At 32.8% G+C, this 15,102-nt stretch overlaps 1 protein-coding gene across 3 annotated transcripts in view; it reads left to right on the top strand.

Annotated features, from left to right (window-relative positions):
• LOC117105625 (sodium- and chloride-dependent GABA transporter 2-like) overlaps window positions 1-15,102 on the top strand; it is a 45,090-nt gene that overhangs the window by 13,787 nt on the left and 16,201 nt on the right. For all 3 annotated transcript variants that reach the window (XM_033246801.1, XM_033246802.1, XM_033246803.1), the window contains exons 2-6: window positions 1,212-1,343; window positions 1,839-2,121; window positions 6,293-6,431; window positions 10,553-10,687; window positions 12,867-12,970. In XM_033246801.1, coding sequence (XP_033102692.1) covers window positions 1,212-1,343; window positions 1,839-2,121; window positions 6,293-6,431; window positions 10,553-10,687; window positions 12,867-12,970 — 793 coding nt within the window. The remainder of the gene's footprint in view (window positions 1-1,211; window positions 1,344-1,838; window positions 2,122-6,292; window positions 6,432-10,552; window positions 10,688-12,866; window positions 12,971-15,102) is intronic.

Raw genomic sequence — 15,102 nt, forward strand, 5'->3', positions numbered from 1 at the left:
CTACAATACAGTAGGTGACCTACCTGTCATTTGGGATAATTTTTTCTGGGGCCATATTTTCCCCAGGACTTTTTTAGGGGCATTCTTTCAGTGTATACTGCTGTAAAATAATACTTTTCTATGTTTGAAAAGTGTGTAAAATAAGAACAAAATAAGAACATTTTGAGCCTGAAATCGTGAAGTAAATAATTAACCATAGATATAGTCTCTTTGGTTAATTCTTTTAATATCTGAACCTTAAATAAATTCAATCAAAGCTGAACAAATGTTGAGGTTCTCAGTACATCCTGTTTAGATTTGATTATTGTTAAGTCTTGTCCTTTTTAATCTGCATACCTAGATAAGTTTTCATATCCATAAAGGTATTAGTAGAATTTATTAACTATATTTTGAGGGTCCTAAGTTGGAAGAACCCATTTCCGGGAGATTCGTTTAATGATATTGGGGGCCGCTATATATTCTATGAGGGAAAAAAATGTATGTACCAAACAAAGGTCCATGCCCACCTCAGGCCCACCATGATTGGAGCTGAGGTGATGACATTTTGTGGAATAGGCACCTTTAGAAGCCCGTAAATGGCACTGTCAGACTGCAAATAATAATCAGCAACCAAAGTTTAGGATTCACAACTTAACAATTCTTCAACAATAGTTAACATAAATAATAATCAGTCCATAAAAGCTAGATCTTATCTTTATGGGAACCATGAATACCTTATAGTGACATTAATGTGAAACTTGATCATTAAGTGGTTTTATTATGTTGTGTGTACTGAACCGTGGAGGTCATTCGGTCGCTGGTTCAATTCCTATTGCGGCTGCTGCTTCAGTTGGAGGGCTGATATGCAAGTTTCAAGAGCTCACTGTCATTTTCGGATGACACTTGAGCCGTTGTTCCTGTGTACAAAAATAATATCGCTGCTAAATATTCAGAAACATATGAATAGAAATACTCCCCCCCCCCCTTCCCACAGGGATTAGAGGAGGCTGCACATTGTGTATGGCAGTTACCGTTTCCAGGGTAACGAAGTGAAGCATTTAAAATTGTTATTGGCGATTCCATAATTATTGTTATTACAGAAAAAAAAGTTACCTTTCATAGTCAATAGTAATTAATGTTATTAATTAATGTTATTGTTTATTGAATTAATGTTAGTATTTGATTATAAATTAAATATAATATTTAATATGTGTTATTGTTTTATCTTGCAGGTGCATTCCTCATACCATATTTCCTATGTCTGTTGCTTGGTGGTATACCTCTGGTCATAATGGAGGTAGCCATGGGCCAGTATACCTCTCAAGGCGGTATTACCTGTTGGGCTATCTGCCCCATCTTCAAAGGTAAGATTTTATCATACACAAATAAATACAATAGATGCATTGTTTTTGAAATTTAAAATTAATTTTGTCAAACATTTGCCAATGGAACGTGAATTTCCTAGTATTTACGAGGAGGACAATAAAGTTATATTTCTACAGTACATCTATCGTATATATGGTATATATTTCATAAGTCTACCATTGCATTAATGTATTATTAAACTAGCATTTAAGTACATGTACATACTGTATACAGTATATAATATTTATAATATTATTGTTTAATAATAATAATAATATGCACTTGCCACTGAGAAAGGACTAGTGTTGTCCAAAATCTCTGGTTTCAATTGTGGCTGGTAACTTATGTTTAGTTTTTGCTTATCGATTTTATGCAGTATCTCTACTGATATCCAGCCATTGCTTTCCACAGGATTGTTTTTTCCAGTATTTTACCTTTTAATTAATATATAAATGTCATTTAAATATGTATAATATTATTATCTTTGTTTTCAGGTATTGGTGTGGCCAGTATTGTCATCATACAATTTCTCAATTACTACTATAACATTATCTTAGCCTGGGCTATCTTTTACATGTTCAAGTCGTTTACACAAGTGTTACCTTGGTCCCACTGTGACAACTCTTGGAACACAGCACACTGCGCCAATTTCACCTTCATCGCCGATGTCCGTAAACAGAACAATTCTCAGATTGAAATTGATGGCATGAATTATACGATTGTTGACGGCAAAGTAAATGGTACTAAATTGGTCCCGGCGGTCATAGAATTCTGGGAGTAAGTACTCATTTGTTTTTTGGCCTGAAATCATGGGAAAACTTTGTCTGTTTTAGTCTTTGTCTAGGACTGGTGTCATTGGGTTTTATACCCAAGTTTACTTGTATTTTTCACCTCAAGTGGAATTAGCTTGGTGGTTAAGATGCTAAAACACAACTAAAAACACCACACCCTAAGCCTCATTATGAGGCTTAGTTTATGAAGCATAACTAGGCTCTGTCGGAAAACAGTAGCTACTATGAATAGGTTATTACAGTATAAAGAAGAAATTAAGTTGAACAAGAGCCTGTGTGCTACTGGATTCAGGAACCTGTACCGGTATATTTTAATATGCCACCACATGAGGCATTCTTATTTCAACCTACGTACTAGTAGGTTCACGCGAGAAGTGGCTGGGTATGTCGGAAAGTCACAAAACAAAAACAAATAATCTTCTATTTTTATAGCAACAGCCTTTATTCATCCAACAGATACAAGGGTTAAATAAATGTTTAAAAAGTTTTTTTTAACAAATAAACTGTACTTGAAGCATGTTTTCAAAAGAAACCAGCTAATGTAACATGGTTTTTATTTTACATTTAGATCTGACCTTCGACATCACCCATAAGTTGTTGCACACAAGAACGTGCAAGCAAAATTTAGCCAAACAACATTTTTTAAAGGAAAAACTTGGGGAAAATTAAATAAATACTGAAACATGATGTCATATAAGTTTGTGAACATAGGCAAAAAAAGTATTTTTATCTGACTTTTATATATGGATGAGAATTTTGTTTCATGTTTTATCATTGAAAAATTATATTTAATGTATATTTTTAATGTTTCATTCCCTCCTTTAAAAGTAATAAATCGTTTCTTTTAAATAACCATTCCCAGCACACAATTTGAAGAATCGATGTGTAGGTTATTCATTCATCATATTTAAAGAATTTAAAAAGTTATCTTCCTAAGTTAACATTAATACCCATTAGTAACAATTTTGAGGTGATAATTTAAAAAAAATAAATGATGCAATTCAACTTTTTGTACATTTTGTGTCCTTTTTGAAGCACATAAAGTCAGTCCCAAGTACTATCACATGCATCTATAGACAAATACAACTTAATTAACTGAAAAATTTAATGATTTCCCTGGATGGAAACCTCGATCAATATTTCATTCATCAGACAAAATATTGATGATTTGGATCTGCTGTTTTTTTTATGTGAACAATATAAAAAACTGGTATCTAAGGCTCATTGTCTTCCCATAGTGCTTAGCAGCTGTAGGAATTTTCCATCATGTACAGTGCACCTTCTGGTGGTGGCTTAACATGATTGGTGGAATACACAATGACCAAAAAACATTAACATTTACTACTGCTGTATACATATAACATGAAACCACTTATTGTAATTGATTACTATATATAGACATGGCTTACTTTTTCGGTTGTGTAAACAAATGTTTTCTTTCGACGCATCCCTGGATTCATAGAATTTTGTACAAAAATATTGGCTTAATATTTTTGTTGGTATCATCGTTAAAATGGACTCCAAATGTCCCAATTAGATGCGCTTGTCATGAGTCTTTCGATCGTTTGTAGACATTTCAGTAATGAAAACATGTATAATACATATACGCTTCTATTAATACGACATACATTTGATACTAAAGCTGAAAACTAAACATATTAAATTTCCTAATAAATCAGTAATTCTATCCGATCTTTTTACAAAGATTAATGCGTTTCTGGGGTTGAATTTGTATTCGTTGCAGAATGTTAAATTCTAAATATTACACATCTTATTAAAGTACTTCACTGGCCATGGCATTATAAAAATATTTCAATGAATATTGAAGGACAGTGTAATGAATCCATCTTATCACAGTTGTGAGTAGAGGATAGAGATTCTCACTATCATTTGAAAAGGTTGAAATAAAGTGTTATAAAACCATATTATTAATAATGAAATTTCGTAAAGTTTCCAAAAAATCATGATTTACGCCAAGTACTATTAGGATCACCACCCATGTTTTTTTTTCAAATTGATTTTATTCTTCCTTCTAAATTTAATTTTAAAAAATGTCCTATTTTTAAATTGTAAGTTCAACTGAGAAATGTTGGCAGGGCAGTGTCAGCACAATGCAGTGTCAGTACTGATATTATATTGAATACATTGCCCCTACCCGCCTAATTTCCATGCAAGGGCTTTTGGGAACAGCCAAGCAAGTTAACTAGTTGCTGGAACAGAATTTAACAAACAGTAGTAATTTCCATAGATCAAATTAGGTGTTACTAGCATAGCAACCTAAACTAAAAATAGCTAAAAAAAATATATATATATTTTTTTCAAATGGATGTTTTCACTTGGCCTTATCTCAATTTGATATTAACTTAGCAGGAGATAAGAACCAGATCGTGGGGCAAGCTGAACATGCTTAATGGAAGCAAGTCTGCCTAGATCATTGATGATCTCACTTTTTATTGGTAACCATCTGTAAAAATTGGTATTTTCTCAATAGAACAATCATCTACAGGATAGAGCTTGCAACCCACTAGAAGATTAACCTTGAACCTTGATTTAATGTGGATTATGTGTAAATACGCAATACAGTCCACTTGCAAAATTGGTTTTGTTTAAAATAACTGGCCCTTGTGGAAGAACAGTGGTTAGCTACTGAACAGCTTATCTACTATAGTATAAAGAACAAATAATAAAATAATAATGAACAATATATATATAGCAACTCGCATTAACAACCTTGCGACCCTTGACTACAAAAATGTAATATTGTGTGAAAGTTTGCATTGCGAAGTAATAATAAAGTAAATGCTTATGGTATACCACATAGATAGTTCTGAAAGGAACTGTTGTTTTGTTGAGAATGTCTTGATGTTTCGATTGAGTTGCTTCAATCATTTTCTGGAAAATATTATCTACCCAGAATCTAAACAGGGAAAGAAATACTTAATTGTAAAAAAGTAAGACTCAATGTAAGATTTAAAAAGATCAGTGGAGACAGTGGTCTTTAAAAAATAAAAGAAATACTTAAAACCGCCCACATCAAAATTGGTTTTGTTTAAAATATCTGAAGATATGCTTCATTGAAAGTTAAGAAAAGAATTTTGATTGCATTATTAATATTTAGAATGCCGAATTTGGTATATAAAATTCTGCATCTAGTTTTACTGTAAATAATTTGAAACAAAATGAAGCTATAGGGTTCTCTTTGATTTATTTCATGGTTCCTAATGAATAAATTAATCTTTAAAAATTTGGTAAGCAATTCCAGTGAGTGCTTTTCCTTTTCCTTTGTTGCTATTTTTTTCAACCTTGGATTATATTGTTTCTGAAATTCAGAAATTTTTACAATGCCACACCTGTGACTCAGACATAGAAAAAATGTACAGTCAGCAGCAGACTAAACTCCACTTATGATGTCATTAAATATATGCATCTCATTTACATGTAATTTATATTCAGATGCTTTGTAGATGATCATTTTAGTTTCCCAATAGTTTCCAAAGTAGAAACAAAGACATTATTTTTTAATGACCCTGTAGAATTTGTGATTGGAAAAACAAAATTATTTGACATAGGCACCATTACTGTAGCTCTAAGAATATGAGCTGTGTTTTCGAATGATGAATTAATTAAAATTATGAATTTCTTGAAAAAAATGTGTTTAATCACCACATGGGGGCGCTATTCATGTACAAATGTCATAGGCAACCGCAATGGCAGTGTTCTGGATCCTTCTTTGTGATTGTTAAGTTTACCTAAACAAAAACAAGCATCATGCTTCCGTCCAACATTCTTCTGACTCTCATTCTCCGAATACCAATACACAGCTGTTGCAGAAAAATCTGCGCCAGCCCACTCCATGCACGTTGACAATAATAATAAAGAACTTTTAAGACCAATTAATGATAAATGCTAATGACATGCTTTAAGATTTGCTTATTTATCTTTTTCAGACAGTACTGGTTTTTAATAAACATGACATTAATTTAAAATTATTTCAAATGAAAGCATTAAGAATCATTCAATCAACTAAATTTTAAAATATGTGTACTATCTATAAATAAAAGGATTGACATTTACAGTTACCTTTCATGATCTAATGAATAAATAACAAATTTCTATGACTAAAGTAGGAATTAATAAAATTTCTATTTTTTTTGCAGACGTAAAGTTTTGAAGATTCATCTGTCTGATGGGTTTAATGATCTTGCTGGATTGAACTGGGAAATGGTTGGTTGTCTCTTCCTTGCCTGGGTTATCATCTACTTCTGCATCTGGAAGGGTGTCAAGAGCACCGGAAAGGTAAAACATTTGTCTCCCATGAACAGCGCCCTCTCCTAAATTCATCTCTGTTCGCTCAGATAATGTTGCACTCAGTCTGTCCTTTAATAAAAAAAATATGAAAAATAATAACACCCCTAAAAAAAATTCTAAATCACTAAATAATATATTAAAATTTAAAATTAAATATGCAAATTTGTAGGAATTGATTTTTGTGGCTTTAAGTATAAATTATGAATTTATAATATTTATTTAAGTAAATTACATTTATTTATATTATATTAAATAAAAATAAAACTATAAAGGATCGACTGAACCATCCAAGTCCTGTCACATCAAAGAAATTAAAATGCCCAAATTGATTTAAATTCGATTAAATATTTCAATTATTAAAACTGCTATTAAAATGCTACCAAATTTCCTGGTCACAAGAAAGAACATTTATCGGTTAATAAAAAGATAAAAGGAAAAAAAAAATTTACAGTCCCTAAAAAATAAGAAGTGATGTGATTGGCCAGGGTCGTTGAACTTTACCTGAGCGAAAGCTGTCCAGTTGAGATGAGTGTAATTGTACATTAAAATCTATTATTGAGTGCTTTATATGTCTTTATAAATTTTTACCTTTTCTAGGGTTATCAGAGCAGTTTTTGATCGGTCAACACACTGCATACTCCTCCAATTTTATTCCTTTATTATCCCGGTTTTAAAAAAAAATTTTTATTGTGAGCTAGTTTTCTGGAATGTTGGTTTGTGTCCACTATTATTCTCTTAGGAAGTGTATTTTAGTGTTCTGGTTTAAGAGAGACAGGGAGAGCATATGAAAGTAGCAAATTGAGTTCAGTTGAATATTTATATAATTATATATAATCATATTATATATTTCAGTTTTTATATATTACACACAGGTTATACAGATTCTTGGCATAGCTAAACAAGTTTCAATTTTTAATTTTTAAAATATTAAGTAATATTTTGGGTTGAAAGGTTTTATTTTATTGGAGAAGTGCATTGGACATTAAAAGGCATAAGATTAACATAACACAATTAACCGTTAAATGCTTGCTTGTATCCGGAGCATGTTCATCGGATGGAGGGTGTTTAGGAGTGGGAAGTGTGTAAAGGCGATATGATGACATATATTCTACTGGAAAGGTTTATGTATCAGCATCTTGGACATACAGTAGAAGAAAAACACCCAGGCAGTTTAGAATTAGTAATTGAAATATTTAGACATACAAAAATGCAATACACTTTATAGCAGGGGTGGGCATAAATTTCGGCCAAAAGGCCAAATTGAATGTTTGATTTAACACCGAGGGCCGCAGCCAAACTTTGATGTTTCCAGTGAGCTTCCAAAAACCTCCAAGCGCTGCTTTTACACCACTTTATTCTCAGTTACTTTTGACATATGATCGATGTCGGGCCGTAAAAAACTTGGTGTTTTCTAGCCAATGTTGCTTGGTGGGCCACACATATCGAGTTTTAATTCATTTTTGTGGGCCGCAAAAAAATAGCATTTAGCCCACCTGTGTTTTATAGAGAAAATAGAGTTACAGTTTAAAATAAATCATTGAGTTTTGTACATACTAAAATTAGTTATTATTATTAGATATAATTAATGTTTGTTAATTCTAACATAATTCTTGAGTGAAGTGGATAGAAACCTAGTTCAGAAATATTAATTTTCTAGGTATTTGGAGTATAATTTGTGATCGTAGGCCAACTGCTAAGATAAATATAAGTGTAGGTTTTTCAAACAAGATTCGAGAGAGGTACACCTGATCGGACAGTTTCAAAAACATAAGCAGCACCGCACTCATCACAAACCTGCGCAGATCCAGGACTTGCGCTACTCCGGGTATTACGCCACACACACTTTACCAGAAGAATCATCAACTTAGGGTTTTCACATCAACAAGTTTAACAAGGCGATGTACAATCTCAATACCAGCTCTCTGTGATGTAGACGATGCCTGTTGTGACGACCGTACTTTCAGGGAATCGTCCAGAACAAATAAGTTTTTTTGGAAAGGGAGAGCACAAACATACTGTATGGTTAGAAGAGGATAATAAGCAGATGATGTAATCTGTAGAAGCGATGACTGAAAGCCTGTAGTGGTGATAGAAGAATTGTGAACCAGTGAAAACTATTTAAATTCCAAAACATACTCTTTCATTTGTATAGTGTGTACAGTAGCTTATAATAATAGTCACAAAAGCTTTTGGGTACTCTTTTTCTCTCTGTGTTGGGTTGTATTTATTTTTTATTTCATTGAAGGTTTTTATTTTATTTTCATTTTGGAGGAGTGTGTAATTTTAAGCTCTGATTTTACAAACTGATTTACTTAGCTATACAGGTGTTCCCTTGATTTTACTTAGCATCACAGGTGTCTGGCAGAGGAGAAGGTACACGTACGTGTGTATTCAGTACACACAGTATACAGTGCCAGAAAGGCAGTATGCTTCTAGACAGTTCATCGGGATGCTTTGCAGTATGTAACGGTAAGTGACTTTTAAATTCATACGCTGTTTACCTTACAGGATGACCAGCGTTGGACAACTATAGAGGGCGTCCTTCCTTTTAATACAGGTCCGGCACCGATTCACCATCCAGCAAGTAGCAGCGACATCTGTTTATAATTGATGTGTTGAATCTAACCATATAACGATAATAATTAGAAGAAATTTTAATAATAACAATGCGCTTTGAGTAGCGTAATCATTTTCAGTTGCCGTTCGATGTGCAGACACAAATTCCAGAGTTACCTATTGATAAATAGCGGGCTTCCTCATTTGTCAAGTACATATTCTATTTTACAGCTTCTGACACACCTAAATCTACTGACATCACCTACTACCAATGGAGAGGGCTATCTAACAGTATATAATGTCTAACTCAACAGCACCAAATTTTATTACAGTGTTTAATGTGAAAGACTTCTAAAATATAAACATGGTCAGTATGAACATGCTTTCGGCTCGTAACTTTTTCTCCCCCCTCTTTTTTTCTCCTTGTGTACTCCAAAATCAGTACCAAACCAAAAATTTGTTTACATGTCTGGCCACTCACCGATTTATCTCTGTTATTTTCAGCAAAATTTGTGGCGCGATTTTCTAAGATTTAGCACTTGGTAATGGGATTTCGAAGTTGTCAGATGCGCAGGCGATAAGGGCATTGGTGACTGGCAGCCTTAGTGAGGGATGGCGCGAGCATTGATGCTATAGTGGACTGCTAGACGTAGTTATAAAACCAGCGAGCTAATGTAGTGTATTAGACATGGACAGTAGTACCTTGTACAAGACCAATTCCGATGTTTGGACAGTGACAGCGGTAATAGAAGATTTGGCCAATTGTAGCCAAGGAATCGATAGTGCTAATATTCAAACCAACATGAAGAGGTATCATTCGAGAGAACGAAATATCAAAACTGATCCGTAACGTAGATGAAATTACTCGTAGGAAGAAGAAGATAGTATTTATCTATTTGACCATCCTGAATGGATGAGAACTAAAATTGATGTATAAGCTACCAATTAAAGACTCTATGAGAAGACACTATAATAATTGTATAACCGGATATTGTCGTCAGTTTCGTGTACAAGCTCCATGTACCCGATGACTTGAGATGGAATGTGGACATAACGCATCGCTCTGATTACAAAAAGAAACGATGTTCAACGAACTTCTTCATTCTGTTATCCATTAATTGTGATCAATTTATTTGTTTCATTATATAACATGATAAAGGACATTTTTTGTTTCAGACGAGGATTCACATCTTCTATATATATTGTGATTATATCGTGCTATATATATGCTTTGCACGTCACCATTATTATATTGTATGCCTTGGGGAGGAGAACAATATATAACATTGATGCTGTTATAATGTATTTTTGGTACCATGTGGTATCATTGTTAGGGGAATAATAATTCATGGAATATTATTGTATTAGCATGCTAATACAGTCACCCCCATTTGTTGTGGTCTTTAAAAAGAAGTAATAACATTCCAATTTGCATGTCGAAATTATGTTATAGTAGTAAGGTTATTAATATGTTTGTTCTATAAAATGTTAGTTTAAGTTTTGCGTAAATTTTGATCGCTTTATTAACTGTAGTTTTCTGTTACCAACTTCAGGTGGTGTACTTTACCGCAACCTTTCCCTACGTCCTTCTCACAATCCTGATGATCCGTGCTGTCACTCTAGAGGGCGCTCGTGAGGGACTGATATTCTACCTTAAACCCAATATGACTAGGCTGGAAGACTCACAGGTTTGTTATTGTTTTATTTGTTTTTGTATTTAATAATTTGTTAAAACAGACTGAATGAATAATTTTAAAGCAAGGGAATTAAAAAATATTACTAAAAATTTATTGCCCCGATAGTAATTAGAGGGTGCCCTTTGGTCATCACTCCAGTTCACATTGCGCTGAGTAATTAGACAGATACAGTAAGTACTTTCTTTTTACTTCTGAGGGGGAAAAAACCGAATTTTGATTGTAAGATATGCTACTAATTGAAAGAAAAATGTTTCTGAAATGTCTTGATTCTTCACGGAGATGGGTACATTGATTTTTGGAAATAATCAGTGGTGAGTACGGTTGGTGAGTTTGAATTATTAAAAAAGTAACAAGAAATATGGTTGACTTAAAATCTGTAAAATTGCACAAAATTAACTCAAAGCAATGTTTTGTTTATTTAAATGGATCTAATATTATTAACTTTCAATGACACACAGAATGAAACAATTCAATTTTCACAGATTTACTGACTTTTTACTACGAAAATCTTAAATTTGATTATCACATTGCTTGAATTTGTTCCAAGTCCGTGTATAGTATAATTTAGTTAGTCAGTACAAACAGGATGCAACGTCTCCAACTGAAATAATTCTTCAGAGTAACTTGTAGGTTATTAAATTTATTTGATCACTGATATGTCACCATTTTGTAACTGTATTTATTTTAATCCAATAGAATTGTTAGTTGATCGTATGTTTATTTTCTTTATTGCGGTTGGCTCGCTACTGATCACCTAGATCACATGATCGGTTTGTAATAGGATATTCAAATAAACATGAAAATTAATTTAGCCCTTGGAGAAAATACGATTTTGAGAAAACTATCTTAAGATGATTAAATACAACCCGGATTTTGTGTCTTGGAATTAAATTAATAAAATTATCGGATGATTCTTTAATCATATCCGGGTTTATTTATTCATGTAATTATTTTCTGAAATTTGTAATTTGAGCTTCGCAGTCCAGAAAGTCTTATTTCAGGATTAGGGAATTAGGATTTAGGAAATTCAATTCTGTTTCACCGTAAAGAATATCATGAAATTCAGGGAAATAAATATGAATTATAATACAAACCACTATATGAATGATATTTGTTATAGCCTTAGGCGGTTTTGCAGTTTTTAACAATTTCAAATAATTTTTTAACTGGTTTAATACACTAGAAAATCCTATTTTGGATTTTCTGTGCGATGGTAACGCCTACGCAAGATTGGCGATTGAGTTACATAGCATTCGTTGATGAGGCCATTATATAGAGGGATGGCTCATTGAAAAGATCAGTACATAAATATTTACATGACATTATTATTATGCTATTATATAGATGGTAGTCATGGCGACACGACACAGTGTTGATACTTATTCAATGTCTGTCACACCTTGAGAATTCTAACAGCTGAAGAAATTTCTTAGAAGATGATTGAAATTGGCCTTCCACTATGCCAATGATTAGTATCTATGGTCAATATTGTTGTAAATTTGATCTGTGATCTATAGTAACGCTATAAATTGGTAGGAAACAGCATTCTCTTCAGGGTTGCTAATACTGTAGTGGCCCTGGGGATGTGCGGTGGGCAGAGCCAAGGTCCCAGTGGTTGCGTGGGAGGGTTAGGGTCTAGAGTGAAGCCCATACAAGCTACGACCTTTTAATTATTAAGTTGTCTAATTTAAATGATTAAGATAGTTGATGACATTTTTTTTATCAATCTTTTAATGTATTTTCCCGTAATGGCTCAGGCTTCTACAGGAGTCCAAAAGCCCCATGGGCCCATTGGACTTGAATAAAACGGCACAATTAACGTTGAAGCATAAACTATGCTTTTTAAGGTATTCAAATTTAAATGGAAGGGACTATGTTGTTAGGTGGGGGGGGGGGGGGGTTGAGATTTGTCAACCATACAGTAGGTACTACATAGGGGTGCATGGAATTTAAATTGAAAATTAGCTTGTTTTGTAGTACTGAGCTCCCATCTTTCTTCTCATTTTTTTCTTTGCTTTTTTCTTTCTTTTGTTCTCTTTCACTCTTTCCCTAGCCACTTTCCCCAGCAGCTGTTTCCCCTCCTAATGCTACTGATTTTCTCAGTAATGGTTTCGAAAATCATCTGACATGTCAGATTAAAATGATTACATACATCTTCAAACCTTCACAGGTATGGATGGATGCTGCTACACAAGTCTTTTTCTCGTACTCGATCGGGCTCGGAACCTGGTGTGCACTCAGCAGTTTCAATAAGTTCCATCATAATTTCTGGAGGTAAGAAAAACAATCCCCAGTCGGAGATGAGTAGAGTTGATTTTAGAGCATGGGTAATTATCCTCGAATGTTGTTGTATATCATCCATACTCTACACATGAATGTGACATTAGGGCTTCTTGTCTGTATTTTACATTGAATGTGGAGAGAAGTGTGGAAGATTATATTAAAGTATATATTATAGATGTATCAGTATTGAAAAATATTTCCATGAAAATAGCTTTCTTGTTGAAATGTTAGGAAGATAAAAGAATCGGGAAATACAGAATTAATATACACTTGCATGCATAGATACTGAAAGGCAAACAAAGTGTATACTGATATCGCCATTTTCAAATAATATTTACCATAAAGCGAACATTGTTTTCGTAACCTTTACAGATGGATACTTTTTGATAAATTTGGTAAACCAGAAAAAAATATATGTAATTGTAATATGGAATTTCTCATTTTGAAAGGTCAAGTAACCTATCAACTTTCAACACAGATTGAAATAGACATTTTACTACAAATTATTTCATGCAAAATATGAAATTTTATAGAATTATTTTTCCATCTGTTGGTGAGGAATATTATACCTACTGTATAATAATTTAATGCGAAAAATTTTTAAGGTCATGCATCAATGCAAAATTATTCTGCATATAAACATGTTTTATGCTTATTTAGATGTAAACAAGGCAAGCAGCCTAAGCAATGAATTTATAACAAATTTGATCGGTTATCCCTCTGAAATCTGCCAAATCCCACATCATTTAAAACTACCCTGTGTTTTGTTCAGTTTTTGTTGGAATGTTTGTATGTTTACGTGCCTTTATGACTGTTTGCCATTTTAAAGATGACCCCGCTAGGCTATGCTTTCCCGTTTACCAGCAGCCTGTAGCTTTTCTCATGAGGGCTAGTTGGCAGGGAGCCATGCCATTGTATATCTAACCCTGAATGTCAAAGGCCATGAAATTGTTGCAACAACTGTATATGCTCTAATTCATTAACATTAGCATGAGGTCCGGCCGCATAACTTATATTGCCAGGGAAAATATTTTTATTAGCGTCCATTATTTGTTTATGTATAACCAATATATTAATACAATAATAATATATCTGTATATGTAGCTCTCTACACAACTAAATCACAGTGCACTTTAGGTTATTATTTTAGTTATTAAATAAATTCAAAATCTTATATAACTTTGTTGTTATCTTTAGTAATTAGTTTAAATTTTTTTATTTATTTTATTATTATCCTAGTCATTAAATACATTCAAAAATCTTCTATCAACATGGTTGTTATTCTTAGTAAGTAAATAGGTGTATTATTTGAGTAAATATTTTATTATTACCTCAGTAATCATACACCCAAGTACCTCATAAATTTGTCATAGTTATTCTAATAGCAATAGTTTTATCAATATATTTTAATATACTGTAAATATATTATAATATAAATTTGAAAATGTTAATTGTTTATATATTTCCAATATCCTCTTCCTCCCTCTGTTCTTCTGACTTTAATGTGCTCATTGTTTCAAGAGTTAACACTAAATCCTACGGCCACAGATCATTTTTTTTTTCAGCTGCCACACTTTGGAACTCCTATAAACAAATTACCGACTCACCTTCAGTTGCTATTTTTAAGACCAAACTCAAAACTCAACTTTTTAACATCTAAATTTGCACAGTGCCTTAGATGTTTACTTCTGTTTAGTGATATTGGCGCATTATAAATTATTATTATTATTATTATTATTATTATTATTATTATTAATGTACTGTATGTGATTTATGATGGTGATACTCTTTGAGTAAGTTGGATGCCTGCCAAAAATGTCATTAGTGAAGTCTTCACATATTTTGTTTCATATCGCCTACTACTGTTTACTCAGATTCTTGTCCTTGTTAATCATTAGCACCATCAATGAAAACAGCAGTTCCACACTGATGATTAATATATAATCCTATCTATGATGTTATAATGTAAATATCATAATCCATACCAGTTTTTTTTTTGTGAATGATTAAGCGAGTAGTGATATATGTACGTTGCCTGGAAAAATATTTCGACCTAAGTCATGCCCATTTGGTTAATGTATAGTATCGCCATCATTCCTCCATGGTTTAGTAGCCTAGATCCA

This window comes from Anneissia japonica, unplaced genomic scaffold (assembly GCF_011630105.1).
Source record: "Anneissia japonica isolate Jap-2015-1 unplaced genomic scaffold, ASM1163010v1 scaffold287754_len4335492_cov202, whole genome shotgun sequence".
Taxonomy (NCBI): domain Eukaryota; kingdom Metazoa; phylum Echinodermata; class Crinoidea; order Comatulida; family Comatulidae; genus Anneissia; species Anneissia japonica.